Source organism: Macaca fascicularis, chromosome X (genome assembly GCF_037993035.2).
Source record: "Macaca fascicularis isolate 582-1 chromosome X, T2T-MFA8v1.1".
Lineage (NCBI taxonomy): Eukaryota > Metazoa > Chordata > Mammalia > Primates > Cercopithecidae > Macaca > Macaca fascicularis.
In genome coordinates, this window is record NC_088395.1 from 30,556,502 (window position 1) to 30,580,435 (window position 23,934).

The 23,934-nt window shown below is 39.2% G+C and overlaps 1 protein-coding gene across 1 annotated transcript; it reads right to left on the reverse strand.

The window, feature by feature from the left end:
• Positions 1-4,102: 4,102 nt before the first annotated feature.
• TASL (TLR adaptor interacting with endolysosomal SLC15A4) lies at positions 4,103-23,302 on the reverse strand. The gene is made up of 3 exons (XM_005593229.4): positions 23,174-23,302; positions 22,291-22,402; positions 4,103-5,668 (listed from the first exon to the last, which is right to left on the reverse strand). Exon 3 carries the CDS (start codon positions 5,665-5,667, stop codon positions 4,762-4,764), a length of 906 nt encoding a protein of 301 aa, XP_005593286.3. The 5' UTR covers position 5,668; positions 22,291-22,402; positions 23,174-23,302; the 3' UTR covers positions 4,103-4,761.
• Between the last annotated feature and the right edge of the window lie 632 nt (positions 23,303-23,934).

Sequence of the window (23,934 nt, forward strand, 5' to 3'; positions counted from 1 at the left end):
ATATCAGACATTATCAAATAGTAAAATGGAGAAGAAAGAAAAATTAATATATGATCCTCAGGCAAGCAATGTAAATCTATCAGCTTTAGAACTTTTAGCTCTGCTATAGTGTAAGTAAAACAAACAACAAAAGAGACAGTATTTTCTTCATAGATAACATGACTGCTACTCAGAAAAACAAAAAAAAAAATGCATGGAGAGAAAACTGGAAAGAAATTCACTTGAAATTCACTTGAAACTATGAATGTTTGGGGATTGGAGAATTGAAAGTGATTTTTTCTTTGCTTTTCTACTTTGCTGTTATCCAAGTCTTCTAGAGTGAGCAGGTACTATCTTTATAATGCAAAAAGAAATATTTTAAAGGAAAGAAAGATAAGAATAAAATTAAAGTACAGGGAAGGATAACTAAAATGAGCAAGAGAGAGTGAATTAATGTATACAGAAAAAATATATATAGTGTTGGATGACAGGAGACAAAAAGAGAAGCAAACTATTTTATAAATAAACAAACATGGATTTATCCATCTTAAAGAGAATTAGTGTTAGAGAGGCAAATTTCTGACAATTAAGAGTCAAAAATGATTTTGTTTCTGTCTGTGTTGGAAAGAATAATTCTACCTTCCCCCTTTGCAAATGTCCACATCTTAATCCCCAGAATCTGTGAACTGTTAACTTACATGGCAAAAGGGACTTTGCAAGTATGACTAAATGAAGCATCTTGAGATGTGAAAGTTATCCTCAATTATTCAGGTGAGCCCAGTTGTAATCACAAGGGTCCTTATAAAAGGTAGGCAGAAGAATCAGAGTCAGAGAAGGAGATGTGAGGATGGAAGCAGAGGTCAAAGTCAAGAGCCAAGGAATGTTGCCAGCCTCTAGAAGCTGGAAAGGGCAAGAAAACTTACTCTTTCCTAGAGACCCTGGAAGGAAGGCAGCCCTGCCCACAACTTTATTTTAGCCCAGTGAGAATGACTTTGAACTTCTGATCTCTGGAAATGTAAGATGATGAACTTTTGTCGTTTTAAGCCACTAAACTCTACCAATTTGTTACAATAGCAATTTTAAAAACAAATATCCTGCCTATTCATGCATTCATTCAGCTCCAGTTACAGCCATCGACTTGCAATCTCCTGAACACTTCTCCTATCCATTTACTTAGATCTGATCTTGTTCTTCAAGAGTTATTTAAACCGTCACTTCCCCCTTGGAAGCATTTCCTACATTGGGCTCCCCCACTGTCTGGAACTCCCTACCATGTCTCCTTTTCATCACTCACTACACTTGAGTTGCAATAATTGATCATCTTATTCCTGTTTGTATCACTTTGCCAAGTTCTTACCTAATAAATGGCTTTGTTACTTCTTCCTTAGTTATCTTTCAGGTCTCCCTGACAATATGGTAAGTTTTCAGAGAGCAGGGTCTACTTCTGTGTGTGTACACATGCATATGTCTTCCCTCCATATGCTTAATACACAGTGATCCAACTCAAAAATCAACACAAAACAAAACAAAAACACCGCATCAAATAAATATTCATTGAAAAATAAAATGAACCAATTTACTTTGTAACAAATTATGTCTTGGGAAGCAACGGAAAATAACCATGCATTCTATTGTATAATTTACTAACCTGCTATAATAAATTAGACTCATTTATTTAGTTAGTTTATGCCTTGAGAAAACCTCAAAGCACTTTTTTCCTAGTCAGAATTATCTGGTTTTCATATTGATGGTCTTTTACTTCAGTCACCAAATGCAGTAGCCAACATGATCAAAACGTATTTATCCATTTAACAAATATGAAATGATTGCCTACTATATGCAAGTAATGTTTGGGATGTGGAAAAGCATGTGGATAAATCAAAGTTCATATTCTGGGCAGGAAGACATACAAATAAATAGTATATCAAGCAAAACACTAAAAAGGAAAGATGAGATAACGTAAGAAATTAATGAGTTGACTCCACTCAGAGCAGGAAAAAATCTTTAGTGAGACAAATAGAGTGATGAACAGAAAGAGTAGGTGACAGTGGTTAAGAACCAGGGCTTTCAAGTTAAATGAAACTGAACCCAAAGCCAGTTCCACTATCTACTGTGTGCCCTTGGACAAATTATTTAATTTCCCTGAGCCCAGCTGGCTCATCTGTAAAATGGTGATAATAATAGACATTCCCCCTCATAAGATTATTATAAGAATTATGTAAGATAATTCATGTAAAATTCTTAACGTGGTGCTAGACATAGAGCAAGCAATTAGTACATTGCAGTTATTATTGTGATAGGTTTAAAACAGTGAATAACATTTCTAACAATTATTTCAAAACCAGATTTCCTTACACAATAGTATATATTGTGAGAAAACATATATCCAAAAAAAAATATATATATATATATCCATTCACTCTACAAATACAAATATTGCTAAATGTAGAGGATTGCTCCACCCAGATTGCTCTTTCTGGGTGAGGAGCTCATTCTCCCAGTAGCTGCTTGGAGTTTGCCTGCTGAAGACACAGTCGATTCCTACTTTGGGGATTGCCCTCCACTGAACTGCCTCGGCTAAGGTTACACCCCGCTCCTGGTGGATGCTGGAGTATACATCTGACCCTCTTGTTTCCATTTGTAACCATTTTGAAGGGTCACCCTAGCTCCAGGGCTCCCTGTGAGATGGACGGAGGCCTCTGTGGAAATCTCTTCTGCTTCCTTCACTTCATCACAGATGTTGTTCCCAAGACCACTCCTCAAGAAATTTACCAATCTCCATCTCAGAGTCGCCTTCCCAGCGAACCTGAATTAAGCCAACAACCACTATATGGACAACACACTACTGTTAGGCAGGGTTGGCAAGCTTCTTCTGTCAAGTAAGTAAGGGTTTTCTGTCCAGGCAGTAAGGGTTTTAGGCTTTGGTGAGCCATATTCTCTATCACTTTTACTCAACTCTGCCATTCTAGTGTGAAAGCAGCCAGAGACAACACATAAACAAATGGGCGCTGCTGTGTTCCAATAAAACTGTATTTTATGGACACTGAATTTGAATTTTATATAATTTTCACCCATCACAAAATACCATTCTTATTTTGCTTTTTTTTCTTTTTCCCCAACCATTTAAAAATTAGAAAAACCATTCTTTGCTCATGGGAGTTCAAAAGCAGGCAGCAGGCTAGATCTGGTCAATGGGCCATAGTTTGACAATCCCTGAGCCAGAGGAAAGATGCAATGCAGAGCAGTGAAGCTACTATTCTAGTGAATGAATTTACAGAATTTGATATCATAGGACCCTACGGCTTGTAACCTTGTTCCAAGGACATGGAAGACTCCTTCCTGGCTCCAGGTCAAGAGAGCATGGAGAAAAGGAAGAGGGGAAAAAGGGAAACAATAAGATTCATAATTTCTTTTTTTTTTTTTTTAAATGGAGTTTCACTCTTGTTGCCCAGGCTGGAGTGCAATGGTGCAATCTTGGCTCACTGCAACCTCCGCCTCCTGAGTTCAGGCAATTTTCCTGCCTCAGCCTCCCAAGTAGATGGGATTATAGGCACCTGCCACCACGTCTGGCTAATTTTTGAATTTTTAGTAGAGACAGGGTTTCACCACGTTGGCCAGGTTGGTCTTGAACTCCTGACCTCAGGTGATCCATCTGCCTCGGCCTCCCAAAGTGCTGGCGTTACAGGCATGAGCCACTGAGCCCGGACTCATAATTTCTTTTGAAGCTTAGTACCAAGAAAATCATACACAGCAAAATAACACTAAATTTAGTGCTATGTGGTGTTTTTCATTTAGACAACTTCATTTCTACCAGGAAATAGATGTAGGAGATTTGAGTGGCTGTTCTGTGACTGTGTCTGTAACTAAGAAACCATTCAAAAATAAAAACACAATTATAATTTGTTACAGTTTTAATATTTACAAAGAATAAACCTTTAAATGATCTGATACAGAATAGACAAATGGGAGAGAAACATATTTTGAAAACTGTTTGACCCTATCTTTCCACCCAAATATAGCAGGTTTCTACAGTTCATTTCCTTCAAAAATAAACAAGTTGGAGGAATTTATTTGGGTAACAAATACATTCTTAACTCTTTTCTTAACTCTTTACCCTGAAACCTTTTGGCTTTTTATTTTTATTTTTTTTTTTTTTTGAGACGGGGTCTCACTCTTGTTGCCCAGGCTGGAGTGCAATGGCACGACCTCGACTCACTGCAACCTCCGCCTCTCGGATTCAAGCGATTCTCCTGCCTCAGCTTCCCAAGTAGCTGGGATTACAGGCACCCACCACCACGCCCGGCTAATTTTTTGTATTTTTAGTAGAGATGGGGTTTCACCATGTTGACCAGGCTGGTCTCGAACTCCTGACGTCAGGTAATCCACCCACATCAGCCTCCCAAATGCTGGGATTACAGGCTTGAGCCACCGCGCCCAGCTACCTTTTGGCCTTTTTGTTTCATCTAATTTGCTGTCTTCTTTTTTAATTCCTATGTTTCTTTAAATGAATTAACCTTTTCTTTTTTTGATCATTTTTATTTTTGCTTCCTTGCTGTACACACCTCTCTTTGAAATCATTCCTTATGGCTCTTCTTACCATATTCCTTCATCAAGTGTAATATTATGAGATTTCCCCATGATTCACACATGACTTCCAACTGACCTTTACTTCTCTAGCCCTTAATTCCCCTTCACCACTCCCTCCTGCACATTCTCAGAATAAATGGATAAAGTGTTGCTTCATGCTTAAGTAAATGAGAGACAGTAATGGAAGCATTCTCTCTATGGATTTGCATTGCTATACTGAGAAATATGGAGACTAGGAGTGCTAATTTCAGTAATTTCAGTTGACATCAATTGCAATAGGCGGCTAAAGACTATATCCCTGGCTTTTGAGGTCTCCAGGTTCTTCTCTCTAGACACTTGAAGACTGATTTGGTCTACACTTGTCATGATGAGTTCAGATGCCAGAATCTGAGTAGGAGAACTGTCATGAAACACGGTGTCCATAATGTACTGTTTATATAACTCCACAAGCTTCTGCTCCAGGTACTCATTCAGCACTGCATTAGAAATAGGATTCTGCATTTGCAAGCTGCTTTTCTCTTTGATGCTTGTTATTCTCCAATAGGATGAGTACCGCTGGATAGGTATTTGAGGAAAGTCACTGGGCTGAGTAGAAATGGAATCCTCCATGGGTAAAGGAATCTCAGATGACTTCAGCAAAGGGCCATATTCAAAACTGCTCTCAGAGGGAAAATCCGTTGTCACTGAATTAATGGCCATCACCTGGCCCCCTGCAATATGTAAGTCATTATAATTCTTGCAAATACTTTTGCAAGAAGATGGAACCAAGTAGGTCTCTCTGCTGGCATCTCTACATATTTCAACTGCAGCCAAGTTTGGGCTTTCAAACACAGGATTGGGGTTTGTCTGCAGCACTGTGACTCTCTGACTTCTGCTATGTTGGCTCTCTCTTGAATGCACTGAAGAGAGAAACTTGCCAGATGATTTGCAGCTCACGTAGAGACTTCTGACTTGTGTTTCATCCACAGAGGAATAGGAAAGAGTAGCAACAGAATTTGTCTCCTCTTCCTTTTCCCCAGCCACCTGCTCATTATAAGAGGCACAACTCCAGTGGATGTCATTCCAGTACTCAAGTCCACTGAGATACCCTTCTGACAGCATTCTGGAAAGAGAATCGATGAGTAAGAATGGGGAAAAAGAATACTGAAATTTTAGAAGTTGGCACTTGATATATCAAAAATAAGGACAATGAATAAATTCACTTTATACATTCACCAAGCTCTTACTAAGTCTGTGCCTACTTTGTACCAGGACTATGGCATGTGCTAATGATATAAAAATGAAAAACATACAATTCCATCCTTCAGAAAGTTTCCCACTATAGGAAAAAATTAACTAGATATAAACAATTCCAATATTATATCACTGAGGATTATAATAGTGATAGGTACAAAGGAACTACAGGGGGTGGGGGTCCCCAACTTAGCCTGGGGCAAAGGGGAGAAGTCACAGGATGTCTCATAGGGAAGGTGACATTTCAGCTGAATGCTGAAGAGTAATTAGGAGTTCCAGCCATAGGAACAGGGTTATAAGAGAATATGGCAGCATGACCTACCCACCACATACAAAGAAGCTGAGCACAAGCATTAGGAATTGGGAAAATAAGCTGAAATTGGATCGTGAAGAGCCTTGGCAGTCAGGCAAAAGCATTTACATTCTGCCCCATAGGAAATGAACAGTGACCTAGAAGTTGCAGATTGGAAACATGGCTAGTGGGTTATGAGCAAACAATGAGAAAATTTGCGGCAAATTCTACTGAAAACAAGTGCTGTGTCTTACTTAACTTTGTATTGGATCCCTGGGAGCTAGCACAGTTATTTGCATTTCTACAGAGACTCAAAAGGTATTTGTTAATTTGAGTTACAGAATTTTCAACAATGACATGGTATGAAATTAATTCGTGCTCAATACATCATGAAGTACCACAAAGTCTACCCTGTCTTTGTATCCCAGAATAAATTTCTTTCTCTGTCTCTCCCAGTTCTCAGAATATATCCTGAAAATGTCTCTGTATCTAACTGATGTTTACCTCCTAGTTACCAAGGAGCTTTCCTGACCACGGGCTTTCCCTACATCTGCCTCCCCTCCCCACCCCCAGCAATTGTCACTGGTCTGGAGTGGCTAGAACAGGCTAGAAACCAGCAGCTGCATTTTCTAAAAACAGAACACACTGGCATTCCTGGCACTGGGGCAAGAGGCAACAGCGAGGAAAACTGGTCCTCTTGGGCCTTGAGAGCTGGGCTTCTGAAACAGACCTGTCAACTTGAGCCTGAACTTGAAACGTCAAATAAGAAAAGGAGGATTTTTTTTAAACCATACATAAAGGTCCTTTTAAAAATTGTTAACATCTCTTTTACATTCATGTAATTATTGTTTCCCAGGTAAATAAAATGTTTCCCTTTTTTAAAAATTGTAGAAGGGTCAGATTGTAAAATTTTTTTTCTCTTTTTGGAACTATTCCTGGTTTATTTAGCAAATCTCAATTTTTTTAATGTTTACTATATTCTGGGCACAGTTATGTGCCATGAAGATACTAAGTTAAAGGTCTTCAACAAATCCATGAAGTAATTACTGTAGGCTGAACACACTTATAGGGATAAAAACAAAAGTTGCCCTTTCCTTAAAAATCTATATGAAGTTCTGCCCTCAAACCTAATATCCAGGTGAAAAGGCCAATCTTACCTACATGGAAAGATAAGAAACAGGGAAAGAGTTTATCATAAAGAACTAATGGGGATGCAGTTACTTCCTGGCCCTCAACACCCTACCCCCACCCAGGCTATAGCTAGGGCGTTCCACCTTCAAGTCCTCAGAATATCATTGTGGAAAATCAGAGCAAAAACGATCTGTTGACTTTTGAGTATCTAAATGGGCTTTAGAAACTCCTGGCAGAAATAATCGTTTGGGAGAAATGACTTTTGAGAAACCATAACCTGAGCTTCTACACCTCAGAATCCAGAACCATGAAGGACTTAAGGCATAATATTTATGCAGTAATAATAAACTTAAGTAGACTGAGTCCCCCATAGAGGGAAAAAGTATGTCTCCAGAGAGATTTGGGAGCCAAGAGTAGAAAAGTTTGCAAAATTATCTCATGACCAGCATGTTGCAGGAGCAGAAGGAGAGACAGCCACATGCATCACCTGGGCAGGCCAGCATGAGGCTGCCTCATCAAGTCTGCTCACACACGAGCATGCTGCTGAGAACCTGAAACCCTGGAGAAGACCTACAGTTGGGATGGAAAGATTGCAGACATGATCTCCATAGACTACAAACCAGGGACCAGATGAATGATAAGTTTCCATGGATACCAGTACAGCTACATGATGACAACCAAAGATATCTCCCACCCACTCCCATCCTCAGCTGACCCTATGGTTTTATATAAACAATCTAAAACTTAGACACACATCCAAGGAGGAGGGAGCCCTGAAGTGACTGAGGAAATCCTGATTGACAGTGAGTACTTTCCCACCACTCTGGAGAACGTGAGCTCAAAAAAGATATTCAACTGAGGTTGAAGAAAGCAAGGATCCCTAGGAAAGACAGCAGAATAGGCACATGCATGTATTTTTTCTTCCTTTCCAAACTTCACTAAAACAACAATAAATGGTTTTTAACAAGGTATAATACACACACACACACACACACAAATACACACACAAATACACACACACACACACACGAAAAAACAGGAGAAGAGACCAGTACAATAACATTTTAGAAGCTGGGAAGCAGGAGATTGAGGATTAATGACAGGAGACCTAAGAACACTGAATCTTACAAGAGCCATGGGGATATGGTTTGCTGTGTCACCACCCAAGTCTCATCTTGAATTGTAGTTCCCATAATCCCCATGTGTTGTGGGAGGGACCAGGTGGAGATCATTCAATCATGGAGGTGGTTTCCCCCATCCTGTTCTCGTGATAGTGAGTTAGTTCTCATGAGAGCCGATGGTTTTATAAGGGGCTTTCCCCTTCTCTGGGCACTCATTCTCTCTCCTGCCACCCTGTGAAGAGGTGCCTACCAGCATGATTGTGTTTCCTGAGGCTCCCCAGCCCTGCAGAACTGAGTCAATTAAACTTCTTTCCTTTATAAATTACCCAGTCTCAGGCAGTTCTTTAAAGCAGCATGAGAACAGACTAATATACATGGGAAAAGCGAAGAGCCAATCTGACTTAAATTGCCCTCAGTGTTGAGGAATTGGTGGTATCACATACCTTTCTGGAGTGAGAGTAAAGGGGATATATCTAAGGTAAGAAATATTGAAAGTCTATTTAAAAAGCAGTGAGAAACCCAGATCATCTTTCACACCTGGCCATGCAGCCAGGTGACACTCCCTATCCTGAACCCCAAAGAAAAACTTCAAATGTAGTCTCTAAAGAGTGAAACAGAGGGTCTCTGGAGTAGGGAATACCAATTGAGGGTAAAATTATTGAATTGCTAATAGATCAATTAAATAAACATATGCATATTTTTGCTGAGATCCATGACCTCTCTCCCCTTACTCAGCTCAAAGAATGATAACAAGAGGAGTATCCACCTTCTAAGCAGGATATTGGGAAGAATGTCTTGGGGAATCTGACTTGTCTGAGAAGAGCAATTGACATCAGAGGTTCCCCAACTCAACAGGCAACCAGATCATTCTTTATTTAAGTCCACAATTAATAGAGCCTATTCAGCTTTTTGGATCTTTATCCTTAAATATGAGTAGAATTCTGAAACATCTGAGGAAAGGTCTGCTATGAGAAAGACCAAAATAGTCATTTGGAGGTAACAAAGTTAGGGCGGGGTGAAGGAGGTGGCAGATTCTACCATCAATATTCTTAAAGAGTTAAGGTATAATATAATCATGAATTACAAATAGGATGCTATAAAAAAGAAGAATTCCAAAGCTGTTAGAAATTAAAAATGAGAATTTTAAACCTCAATGGAAGGACTGAAAGGTAAAGTTGAGGCAAATTATTATTTTGAAAGGAGAACAAAATTACAAGATGGAAAATAAAATTAGAGAGGACCAGTCCAGGAGATCTATTATCTGAATAATAGGAGGTTCAGAAAGACCAGAGAAAATAGGGGAGAAATTCAAAGACACAATTTAAGAATATTTCCCAGAATGGAAGGACATAAGTTATCAAAATAGTGAGTGAAAATAGATTTATACCTCCTCTCATGAATGTGAAATGATAGAACACCTGGGACAAAGAGAATATCCTATAAGCTTCTAGAATGAAAAAAGAGTCACAAAAAAAGACCAAGAATCAGAATCTTCAGACTTTTTAACAGTAACATAAGAAACAATAAGACAATGAAAAAATGTCTACAAATTCTGAATTTTCATTCAACTAGTTATTTTCAACCAAGACCAAGTTATCAATTAAGTGTGATGATAGAATAAAGATATTTCTAGGTTACAAGTCTCAAATAGCTGATTTTCCAAGCACCTTTCTCAGAAAGTCAATAGAATATGTGCTCCACTGAAAGGAGTAAGTAAAACAATAAAATGGAGACAAAGGATACCGGAAACAGGAAATACAGCACAGGAGAGAAACAAACAGCCCTTAAACCAGGATAGCCTGAGCCCTTGTTCTGAACCCAGTAATGTAAAGGGCCTCATTCTGGCCCTCCTTAAGTTGCACCTCTCCCAACAGGGTAAGGAGTTCTAGAGTCCAACATGATGGGAGGCCACCCAGCCTCTATACTGCTGCCTTCTAGCTCACACTTCTGGTATTCAGGACCTCGGAATTCCCTGCTCAGATGGCAGACCCAGCTACAGAGTCTGTACAGGCTCTGCCCCAAATCCATCACGATTAGGACAGACTTGGGGAAACTGAATGTGCACACACCCCTAGGCCCAAAAGATGATGAAGAGGTGGTTTTTAACGAGGGCTGTAGACAGAGCTTAGGTATATGGGCCGAATGTCAAGGATAGCCAGGACTGGGCAAAGAAGGTGGAAGGGCTGAAGACTGAGGCTCCCCTTTTTCGTCCTAGGCCCAGGAGTTGTGAAGAGGAGACCTACCCATGATGACAGTGAAAAGACATTCCAGGATGAAAGCTGCGTATGTAACAGGCTTAAAAGGCAACCAGGGGCCGGGCACGGTGGCTCACGCCTGTAATCCCAGCACTCTAGGGAGGCTGAGCAGGCGGATCACAAGGTCAGGAGATCGAGACTATCCTGGCGAACACGGTGAAACCCCGTTTCTACTAAAAATACAAAAAAATTAGCCGGGCGTAGTGGCGGGCGCCTGTAGTCCCAGCTTCTCGGGAGGCTGAGGCAGGAGAATGGCGTGAACCCGGGAGGCGGCGGAGCTTGCAGTGAGCCGAAATCGCACCACTGCACTCCAGCCTGGGCGACAGAATGAGACTCCGTCTCAAAAAAAAAAAAAAAAAAGGCAACCAGGTGATTAGAACAGATCAGAAGGCTTCTGAAGCTAAAGATAAAATTAAAGACAACTGAAAAGGTCTGACCATCATGAAATACAATTTATATAATTGACCACAAACTTTGAGGATAAATTAGAAAAAGCTAAGCAAATGAAAAATCTAGACCAGCACTGTCCAACAGAGCTTCCTGGGATGATGGAATAATCAATATCTGTGTTGTCCAAAATGGCAGCCAATAGCCACATGTAGTTATTGGGCACTTGTAATATGGCTAAGGCAACTCAATTTTTAATTTAATTTAATTTGATTTTAATTGTCACATGACTACTCTATGGAACAGCAAAGACTTAGAAAATAGTGAAGGTGATAACATAAAATTTTTAAATACTGAAGACTGCTAATTATAATTGCAGTTTTTTGGTTTTTTTGTTTTGTTTTGTTTTTGAGACATTCTCGCTCTTTCGTGTAGGCTGAAATACAGTGGTGTGATCTCGGCTCACTCTAACCTCCACCTCCCGGGTTCAAGTGAGTCTTGTGCCTTAGCCTCCCGAGTAGCTGGGATCACAGGTGCACATCACCACTCCCAGCTAATTTTTGTATTCTTAGTAGAGATGAGGTTTCACCATGTTGGCCAGACTGGTCTTGAACTCCTGACCTGAAGCGATCTGCCTACCTTGGACTCCCAAAGTGCTGGGATTACAGGCATGAGCCACTGCGCCTGGCCAATAATTGCAATTTAAAGTTCATTGGTGGATCGCCATCACAGCATACTATGACAGTTATTTTTAGCATACTAAAGTAACATCTGAGTAATTAATTTGTTTCTGTATTCCTTTCAAGGGATGTCAGAAAGGAGCTAACAAAAGATAGTAAAGCCAGGCCAGGCACAGTGGCTCATGCCTGTAACCCGAGCACTTTGGGAAGCCGAGGCAGGTGGATCACATGAGGTCAGAAGTTTGAGACCAGCCTGGCCAACATGGTGAAACCCCATCTTTGATAAAAATACAAAAATAAGCCAGGCGTGGTGGTGCATGCCTGTAATCGCAGCTACTCAGGAGGATGAGGCAGAAGAATCGCTTGAACCCAGGAGGTGGAGGTTGCAGTGAGCCGAGATTGAGCCACTGCACTCCAGCCTGGGTGGCAGAGTGAGACTCTGTCTCAAAAACAAATAAAAAAAAAAAGAGATGGCAAAGCCAGAGCATAAACTATTAGATGTTTGGTAATGAAATGGGACTAGAACACTTATTTGAGGCTTTTTGTTTGTTTGTTTCACTATTTTGAAACAAGGAAGATACAGAATTTATTTTAAAGTTTTTTAAATGCTTCCATTTGGAGAAGTCTAGAATGCCTGTGTGAATTGTTCAAAGAAAAATTGTAAAGATATTTTCATTTTAATTGTGCATTCTTTTAGGTCACTCCGAGGCAACAAAAGTGCTATCCAATAGAACGTCTTGAAGTGATGAAAATGTCAAATATCTGTGCTTTCCAATATGATAGCCAATAGCCACTTAAAATGTGGCTACTGTGACTGACATTTTAATTTGATTTAATCTAATTTAATTTAAATAGCCACATTTGGCTAGTAGCTGCCATATAGACAGATCCAGACAATTATAATCTCCAATTCATAATTTTAAGAAAGTTGTGTAGCAGTAAAGCCAGGCACCGTGGCTCATGCCTGTGATCCTAGCACTTTGGGAGGCTGAGGCGGGAGGATCGCTTGAACCCAGAAGTTTGAGACCAGTCTGGGCAATATAGGGAGATCATATCTCTACAAGAAATTCAAAACTTAGCCAGGTGTGGTGGTCCCAGTACTTGGGAGGCTGAGGTGGGAGGATCGCTTGAGCCCAGGAGTTCGAGGCAGCAGTGAGCTGTGATTGTGCCACTGTACACCAGGCTGGGCAACAGAGCAAGACCGTGTCTCAAGAAAAAAAAAAAAAAGGAAAGAAAGTTGTGTTGCAAAAAACAAAGCAAAACAAAAACAACCCATGATCTACTACATGGCTGAGCTATAAATAGCTTTTATAGAGTCATGATAATACAGCACATAATAATATAAAGCACTGAAAATGGATCTAACTCAATTTAAAATATAACCACAAGGTGACCATAAAGTCAGTAAACAAAGATAAAATATTTTTATCATATATAGCAGAATATCATGTATGTATAAAATACTATTTTAATATATATATAGTACAATGATACCAATAAAAATCATCCTAGGCATTGGCCTGTGAGTCCAGACTAGGTGGCCACTCCGTATAGTGAGAGGAAGGGGACAAAGTTGTATATCCTTGGTGAGGCCAGGAGAGGAATGAGAACTAAATCCTCCTCTTCATGATGACAAGTCAAGAAATAATGCCCCCAATCCAAAAGTTGCAGCACAAGCATGCCATTTAAAGAAATGATGGTAAATATCAAGTAATTAGTTAAGGGAGATAAAAGTAGTTGCTTCTGGAAAAGGAGGCAAGGACAGCAGTTTTTCATAACAAACTTCTCAGAATTATTTGACCCAATTTATGTGCAAGTATAACTGTGATTAAATTTTTAATTAAAATAAAAACTAAAGATAAATATTTTAAAGTAACCAAGGGCCAGGTACGGTGGCTCATGCCTGTAATCCCAGCACTTTGGGAGGCCGAGGGCGGATCACCTGAGGTCAAGAGTTCGAGACCAGCCTGGCCAACATGATGAAACCCCATCTCTACTAAAAAATACAAAAATTAGCCGGGCGTGGTGGCAGACGCCTGTAATCCCAGCCACTCAGGAGGCTGAGGCAGGAGAATTACTTGAACTGGGGAGGCAGAGGTTGCAGTGAGTCAAGATTGCACCACTGCACTCCAGCCTGGATGACAGAGCCTTGCTCTGTCATTCATAAATAAATAAATAAATAAATAAATAAATAAATAAATAAATAGTAACTAAGGGGGTGGGGGGAGAAGCAGATGGCATTTCCTGTACAGCTGTTTGTGGTTAAAGATGATGCACATTCTAAGGGTGAAGAAGAGAGAGATGACTGCGTGATAGGTTAACCTTTATTTGGCCCTACAGACAGAAAGGATTCATAAGGGCAGTGAGAAGAGGGAAAACATTGCAGACAGAGGAGAGAAGGGCAATAAAAATGAAGAGGTTTCTGTTGTCAATTTCACGTGGGTCAGTAACAGACACCAATATAGGTGGGTGCAAGCGTTGTTTGTCAGTGTCATGCTCACCTAAGAGCCTTTCTTGAAGGCCCAGAAAGCCATTTCTTGAAATGTCCCAGTTTGCCGAATCCCCCCTTTAGGACCCCCATTCAGACATACCCCAAGTCTCCCACTATTTATCTTATTTCTCTTCATATTAAACAATCAGCCCTAACGGAGTCTTCTTTCATTGTATGCGGATGAGGTTTATAAGTACTCCAGATAATCTCCACAGTCCTTCATAGCAATGAAGGAAAAGGGCCTAGAATTTTGAGTACAGTGATGGGCCCCTTTTCCTATTTGTTATCAACTGAGAAATTTGCTGGTATCTTAATTCCAGCAGAATAAGAACTCTATCATTCTGATGTGCAGGACCCAAGACAGACCAGTAAAGTGGTGGGTCCGATGCCGGAAAAGCAGAAAGTGCATCCTAGTCTCTAGGGATAGACGTGTCCCCAGCCAAAAAAAAATTGTAATAAAAGAAAGAAAGAAAAAAAGATTCCTGGGAGGGAGGAGTGGGAGATAAGGTCAGGTCAGGGAGGTAAGTTGGGACATGCAAGACTGAGTACATTTGATTCATCCTGTAGGCGATACAATGTTCTGGCAAGTAAGGAAGCTGATTCACCACATGATATAATATAGCAATAAAGTGCAAAATTAATTTCAGCAGAGTGAGATTGGTGTTAAGGACCCAAGTTAGGAGGCTGCTGGATTCATCCCAGCCTGAGATGACTGGGACAGGAACCAAGAGGGAGGTAGGAGAAAAGAAAGAGAAGGAACGCATTTGAGAGACCAAGACCCCCAGACATGGAAGTGAAGGAGAGAGAGGAGCCAAAAGTAACTCTGAGTGTGGGTATGTAGGGAAAATGGCACCATCATTGACCAAAATGGGAAGATCAGGAGGAGCTGCGAAGGAAGCAATGGGTTTAGCTTAGCTCTTCTTGAGCCTGACAAGAGATAGACTATCTGGGTGCAAGTGTGTCATTGTCCATTGGAGATTCAGGTAGGCGGCTCATTAGAGAAGCTACTTAAAGTCCACAGTGAAGTCACCTTCCAATTGCAGGCAGTAGGAATTTATACTGGGGGCTTGAGGAGCTTTCTAGGTTTGTAGCTTCTTCTGTGGGGAGCCCACCTGGAACAGTACAAGGAGGAAGGAGCAGCAGCAAGGGCTTTGTAAAGACTACAAGAGCTTTGGATGCAGTGAACAAGTCACATTTTAAATATCTATATTCAGGCCAGGTGCGGTGGCTCACGCCCGTAATCCCAGCACTTTGGGAGGCCGAGGTGGATGGATCACGAGGTCAGGAGTTCGAGACCATCCTGGCCAACATGGTGAAACCCCATCTCTAGTAAAAATACAAAAATTAGTTGGATGTGGTGGCGTGCACCTGTAATCCCAGCTGCTCGGGAGGCTGAGGCAGGAGAATCGCTTGAACCCGGGAGGTGGAGATTGCAGTGAGCCGAGACTGAGCCACTGCACTTCAGCCTGGCGACACAGCAAGACTCCATCAAAAAATAAAACCCTATATTTGAAGGCAAAATTTAATTTCATACTCACTCAGGCAATATACATATGTGGTGTATATATATAAATATATGTATGTTACCTAGAGCATCTCATCTGCAAATGTCTTCTGGTGTCTTTTCCTTCACACTTAACAAATCATGGAGAATTGTATGTATTTTATAAAATATATATGTGTGTGTACATAAATGCACACACACACATAAATATATATATGAAGAGAGAGAGAGAGCACGTACTAGTATTAAGAGACCAGAGTTCTAGCTCTGATCTTGTCATTGGCAGTGGTTTTAGTTTAGTTGTTGCCAAATCTATAAAATAGCTAACATACTACTAGCTACAACCCAGAAAATATTCTGCATGCTTTTTGTGTACTAAATTAATTGATCATCACAAAAAAACTCTAATATTTAGGTACTATTATTATGCTCGTTTTACAGATGACAAAATTGAGTAATGTGCCCCAAATCACCAGCAGTCAGGAAACGGAGCCCAAGTTCATGTTATTAACCTCTCAGACACTCAACTTATCATCTGTAAATTGAGAGTGTGGGATTAAATTCTGTCTTGAGTACCATCAAGCTTTAATTTTGAATGAGATTATGAAGAGTAAAGTGAGCATTAATCAGAATCAAAATTAATTTCTGAAAATTAGCAGCAGAGGGCAGCAGAGAGCACACTAAGGAAGCTTTTAAAAGATCTTTCTAAAGCTATGCAGAGTAATAAAACATAAATTAAAGTACAGATACTAACACATTTAATCTTCATAATTAATTTCCTAGTTTAGGCCCTTTGCTTCAATTCATCTTCCACTTCAATGCACTTAAAAGGGCCCATTCAAGGCCGGGCGCAGTGGCTCACACCTGTAATCCCAGCACTTTGGGAGGCTGAGGCAGGTGGATTACATGAGGTCAGGAGGTCAAGACCAGCCTGGCCAACATGATGAAACCCTGTCTTTACTAAAAATACAAAAAATTAGCAGGGCATGGTGCTGCATGTGTGTAATCCCAGCTACTCGGGAGGCTGAGGCAGGAGAATCGCTTGAATGGGGGTGGGGTGGTGGGCAGAGTTTGCAGTGAGCTGAGATTGGGCCACTGCCTTTCAGCCGGGGTGACAGAACGAGACTCCATTTCAAAAAAAAAAAAAAAAAAAAAAAGGCCCATTACTGCACCCTTTAATGCACCACTAGAATAAAGACAGCATTGCACATCACAATATCCTAAAATTTTAGAGACATCAAGAAAAGTTAATTGAGTTTATTTTGACTGATTTTTGGCATTTTTCTTAATAATTTTCCAGTATTTTTGAAATTCTAGTAAGATGTCACTGGATCTCTTCAAAGGTATATAAAAGGTACACTTCAAACAAATGTTAACATATTTGTTAGAATCGATTTCATCGGAGACACCAAAATTTAACCCAATGGGTTACTTCAGTTGTTCAATGATATTTTGTCACTTGAATTCTTGTTTCTCATCTTAGAGAAGCTATATATATATAAAGCTATATATATGTAAAGCTATATATATTCCATATAAAATATACATATATAAAATGTATAAAATTCTCCCAGATTGGTTAGGTGTGAAGGAAGAGACACCTGAGAACATTTGCAGAGGGGATGTTCTAGGCAAATTTAGCCCACATTAATCATTAACAGATAGGGGAATGCCAAAATTAACCTTATGTGCAAATTCACAACTTAGAAATATGTGCTAAAGTGCAGTGCCTTGTTAAATCATTTACTTGCTTTTCAGAAGAAACTGCAACATAGGTTCTTCTTTCTAGACTAGCATTTAGTTTTTCCAAAAGCTGTTGTTATCACTTCTTCACATAGACACATTTTTTTATTGATTTTTTTAAAAATCGACAGATAAAATTGTATGAATTTCTCATGTATAATATGGTATTTTGAAGTGTATATATTGTGAAATGGCAAAATCTATCTAATTAACATATATATTACCTCACAGTTATTATTTTTGTGGTGAGAATACTTATATTCAGTTTCTTATCATTTCTCAAGAATATGATAGATCATCAACTATAGTCACCATGCTGTACAAGAGATCTTTTGAACTTATTTCTTCTATATAACTGTAATTTTGTATCCTTTGAGCATGCTGATCAAAGGACACACTTTTAATTTACATCTAAACGACACAAGCGTGGAGTCAAAGAGAAAACTTAATGAGAGAAGAACTTTATAAGGGGGAACGTTTAAAAAAACCTAAGTTAGGGATCAGTAAACTTTTTTTATACGGGGCCAGAGAGTTAAGATTTTAGGCTTTGCAAATCATACAAACTCTGTTGCAGCCCTGCTGGCATAGCAAGAAAGAAATCATAGACAATATGTAAACAAATGACTGTGTCTGTGCTCCTACTAAAGTTTACAAAAACAAGCAGGGGGCCAATTTGGTCCTGGGCTGTGGCTTGCCTACCCTTGACCTAAGTCAAAAAGCAGATGCAATAAATGGGATAGGCATCATAATGACAGCTGTATGCCAAGTGCTTTCCAGGCATAGCCCCTAACCTTCCAACAACACTGCAGATTAGACATGATCATAATCTAGATGCGGACATATCTCTTTAAAAATCTTTTAATTTTTTTCTCTTTATCATTATCTAGATTTTCTAAATGAGAAAACTGAGTTTCAGATATGATAAATACCCCTTCCAAGGTCACACAATGACTAAGTACTACAGGCAAGATTCAAGCCCAAGTTTACAAACTCCAAAGTGTGTGTTCTGTTCTTAGAACATATCACACTATTGTACAGCTAAGAGCAGTTAATATCACGCAATCATAATAGCAAGCAATTAGTCCTTCCAGGAAAAGGGCATCAGCCCTGATTCCATGTAGTAACAACAGCACTTGCCAAATAAAAGAAGGAAGGTGCAGTGAAGTGCAAAAAGGAAGGCTCCAGGGGAAAGCCAGCACTCACCCCAGAGGGGTGGCCCAGATGACTACACGTATGTCCCAATTGTGTATCAATGCTCATATGTCTTTCAGGAATACAATTAATTTATCCTCTGTTTTTTAATCTAACCATATGAACATTTTCCTAAACCATGACACTGCTATAGCCTGGCATTGCCTCATCTTTAATTTTACAACCATCTTTCACAGGGTAATTTAATATTACAGGCTGGGTGCGGTGGCTCATGCCTATAATCCCAGCCCTTCAGGAGGCTGAGGTGGGTGGATCACCTGAGGTTAGAAGTTCGAGAGCAGCCTGACAAATATGGTGAAACCCTGTCTCTACTAAAAATACAAAAATTAGCCTGGTGTGGTGGTGAGTGCCTGTAGTCCCAGCTACTCAGGAGGCTGAGGCAGGAGAATTGCTTGAACCCAGGAGGTGGAGGTTTCAGTGAGTCATGATCACACCACTGCACTCCAGCCTGGGCAACAGAGCGAGACTCCATCTCAAAAATAATAAATAAATAAATAAATAAATAAATAAATAAATAAATAATACAGATTCTCTGTTTAAATACAAACCACTTCCCATCACCTCAGGGATTAAGTTCATACAGGGTAAGCCTGTGATGTGTGCTCCCTATCTGTCTTCCTAATCTCATCTCTGCCTGTTTCCCACAGGACCCAGGACCCCAGCCATGCTGATCCCTTCCCAGTTCACCTGAGCCCCATGCCTATCCCAGGGATTTGTGCATTTTTTGTCTTCTGTCCTGAGAGTTCTGGTTCCCTACCCATCCTCTGGTCCGCCACCCATAACCTTCAAGTCTCACCTCATATGTTAACATTTCAGAACCCTTGGCCATCTACTCAGAATCCTTGCATCTGAATTAGAAAAATGATTCTAGGCTCTTCTCTCCCCTACCCCAAGGTGTTCATCAGGATTTCATGAAACTTTAATAAAACAGAAAAGATAAATCACTGGAATAGTCTTTGGAAAGAAGGAAAAATTGACACGAGCAAAAGGAAAACAAGATTGAGGATTGGTAGGGAGTGTGGAAATTTTGGATGATGAGGCAAAACAGATCCTGCCTCTTGAAGAACATTGTGGAGGTGTGTGAACTAAGACACCCGAAGAGGCTGGATTGAGATGGACGCAAAAACTTCTACCGGCCACACACAAATGGAGGCAATGGGATGGGACTGCCTTCCACCATCATGGGCTATAACATCTTGCAATTATAGACAGGAAAACATTTGTTATCTGCTGTTTCATAGATCTTGAGCCTAGCTAGCAGGGGTGCAGTTTGGCTTCTACCTGTCAACATGTCTGCTTACAGAGATATAACTTTTAAGAGTTTTTGAAGGCCGGGCGCGGTGGCTCGAGCCTGTAATCCCAGCACTTTGGGAGGCCGAGACGGGCGGATCACGAGGTCGGGAGATCGAGACCATCCTGGTTAACACGGTGAAACCCCGTCTCTACTAAAAAATACAAAAAACTAGCCGGGCGAGGTGGCGGGCGCCTGTAGTCCCAGCTACTCGGGAGGCTGAGGCAGGAGAATGGCGTGAACCCGGGAGGCGGAGCTTGCAGTGAGCTGAGAACCGGCCACTGCACTCCAGCCTGGGCGACAGAGCGAGACTCCGTCTCAAAAAAAAAAAAAAAAAAAAAAAGAGTTTTTGAAATAGTACATCTAAAGACACATCTTATTTTAGTAAATCATTTCTCTTGAGGGACACTGAGGTTAGTCTTGCTTTTCCTCTATGTATAATTATTGCATATGCCTCCGTGAGTATTTCCACAGGCCAGACTTAGAGCAGCAGAATTACCGGATCAAAGCTATTGCCAAATTTCCTTTCAAGTAGCTTGGATCAATGTATTCTCTCACCAGCAATGTTTGAGATTGTTTTCATTGACATTCCTTAGCACATTATTTTTTTTTAATTTTCCAATCAAATGAGCTAATTTATGTTTGTCTCAAATTAGAGAGTGAACTGTCTTGTTAAGATTGTATGTAGGTCATGTGTTATTTTTTAATACCCGCAAAACTCAAAATCCCGTATTTCATCTCTTTACCTCTATATTATATTATCCTATAATATAAATTCTAAATCCCATAATTCCAATGTAAACTTTTTAAGACTTTCTTGATGTGGGGGACTTGCAGGTAAATTGCTGAAAAGTGATCACTGAAAAACTTGAATATTGTTTTGTTCATGATTTAATTATGATAATGTAACCAAATCTGTATTACATGTTCCAATTTTTTTTTTCAGTGAATGGTGCAAGACCTTTATCTAAAACAAAAAGCTTCTTTAGGAAGGACCTCCCTGTATAAAATAGCATCTGCAGTTTCCTTACTCTTATCTTTAAAAATACCTGTTCCTTAGACCTGGAAATAATCACTTCATCACATACCTTAGATTATATCCCTATTATTTCAACTTGTACTGAATTTACTGATGAATGCTCTAAAATATTGCTCATTAATATTTCAATTTCTGTTACAAATCATATAATTTGGGATTATCTATTCTTCTATCAAATATGAAGCAATTCTTACTTAACAAATTAATTTCTGAAAGTATAACTTGATGGCTAAGATAGTACAATCATAAATCAAAAGCCCTCTGTTCTTCATATTAATATGACCAAGTAAATAAATAATTTTGTGTTTGGTTCTGCTTAGATTCTTATGACCAAAGTTAATGGCTACTTCCAAGGACGATCTGATGTGTGAATTTTCTTAGTTCAGAAGATGTAAACTTTGGTGAAGAAATATTAGTAAATATATTTTTATCATAGTTTGGATTTTTCTTTATACTCCTTCTTGATATACCATAAATTGAAAAATTAAACCTTATGGATCGTTTTCTTGAATCACTTTCAACGTATTTTGATGCAAAATGAGAGGACTACAAAAATAAGAAAACCTATCATAATAGTATTGTATTGATATAAATTTCCTTGGTGTTATAATTGTTAATCATTGTTAATCATGTTAATTATGCCAATTATCATTAACATTTACTTAACTGTAGGCATGTCAACTACAAATGCAATGCAAGATTCTTGATTGGATCCTGGATTTAAAAAATAAAAAGGTTCTAAAGGACATGTGGATAATTGGGAAAATTTGAATGTGTAGCACATCTTAGATAACAGTATTGTGTCGATGTTATGTTTCCGTGGTGTTGTAACAGTGTTATGGAAGACTGCTCTTATTTTTAGGAGATACATGCTCAAGAATTTAGGGGTGACATGTGTCCTAAAGTCAGCAACATACTTTCAAACCATTCAGGGAAAAAACTGTGTGTGTGTGTGTGTGTGTGTATTTATATTTATATTTATTTACATTTATACATATATATAAAAGGACAAGCAGAGACAGAAAGACAAAGCAAGAGAGAAAGTAAATGTGGCAAAAGGATACCACTGATTAATATACATGATGAAAATATGGGTGTTCGTTGTACTATTCTTTCAATTTTTATATAGATTTGAAACGTTTTTAAACAAAAATTGGGAGGGGAAATAACCATATTTAGTTAATGAAGGCATATTTACATTGTATAATGTTTATTAAGAGCCTAGAGGGACAATATCTTATGTATCTAAAATAATCATTACATATGTGATGGGAAATGTCTCAGTGACTTGATATAAATACTCCAAACATCACTTTGCTCTGAGATAATAGAATTAGTGTACTACCTTTGAATATCTCCAAAATTCCACTTATGATGTGGATGTTTGACACAGACTTCAAATACTCTTCAATCCTCCAGAAGCTTCTCAAGCTCAGAAACAATCATCTCACACTGACCTACGCAAGAAATGTTATAAAAATATCAGTATAAATATTCTGTCCAAACCAGGTCTATATTTAAGCACAGATTCATATGCACAAGACAAAGAATGTTCAAGCGAGTCTAAAGATAATTCAAACAAAAATCCACTCGTACATGCGCTATCTTTAATACCAAGAGGGAAGCTTTCCCCAAATCACCCAGATGAAAGTTGAAAAGCATCCTCACTATAGATCACATTCATTTTGAATACATCCTGCCACATGGAAAAACACTATCACAAGCTTGCTGAACTGAATAATTGAGAGTCAAATCCAACTGGAAAGGATTATGATTGTGTTCGTCTCTAAAACTCATCACCATAACTGAATTCAAGAGCTGTGTTGTCCCTGCAAAACCTTGCTTAGGTTTTTAGGCCTTCTTTTAAAAATGCAGACGCTAAACCAGTGTAGCAATTAGTGAAAGAGGACTGCAAAAATGATACAATAAATATTTGATCAGATCAGTCAAAAATTGTAGGCAAAAATATATGTATTTTAGAAATGCTTAGAATGTGGACACGAGGAGGTAAGAAAAGGAAGTATTGGGCTTAATTTCTCTTTATTTTTCAACTCCACTGAATGCTTGTTTAAACTCCCACTTGCCTCTGATACGGTAAGCTAGAAAAGCATTTTAGATGTCATAAGAATGGATCTGTGCTCTGGTGATAAAGGGTTAAGAAAGCGTGAGAAGACAGATGACAAAAAATAATAGCAGAGTTCTAGGGTCCTTTGCTTTCTTTTTCTTACCTTCACTAACCAATCTGCTCATCTGATCCAGCAGAAACACAGCAATTGACCAAACAGAGAGATGAACAAGCCGGCCAGTGCTCTTTCCAGAAATTTTCACAAGCCTTTCACTGACGAGACCAGTAGACTGAACTGCTCACTGCAAAGCCATTCTTTTTATAACTGATCCCATGGAAAAAGAGTTGTTTTTGCTTAAGTCTGATTTGTGCTAAAGAGGCAGTGGGAAGTCCCGGGAGGTGGGGAGGCAGTAACTGACAAAGCCACATCAAGCCACAGAATGGTGTTTCTTCCCCTTTTTCGAAAAATGAAACCTATCTACGAAACTGTCTCTTATTAAAATAGTTTATGGTTACACATTTTGTAAGAACCCTAGCAACAGAATTAAAGTTTCTTTCTAGAACAGTACGCTATCTGGGATCCTTCGCCCAAAAGAGAGCCAAAGTCAGATATGACTTTAGAGAAATCTGTTTCATTACTCATCTATAATTTTTAAGAAGTATTATTTCTCAATGGTACTTATAATTTTTTAAAACGTAAATGAAAAAAGTTTTCTCTCTCCAAATACCAAAGGTCAAAACAATAATACACAGTGTGGGCAAAGTTGTGAAGAAATAAGCACTCTCAAACACTGCTGATGAGATTGTAAACATACTTAGATGGCAATTTCCCAGTATCTCTCAAATGCAAATATTCATACCCTTTGACCCAACAATTGTATTTTTATAAATTTATCCAAGCTATATATTTGCACTTGTACACAA

Coding starts and splice junctions, on each gene's coding strand:
- TASL (XM_005593229.4), bottom strand. CDS start 5,667: ATGCTGTCAGAAGGGTATCTCAGTGGACTTGAGTACTGGAATGACATC.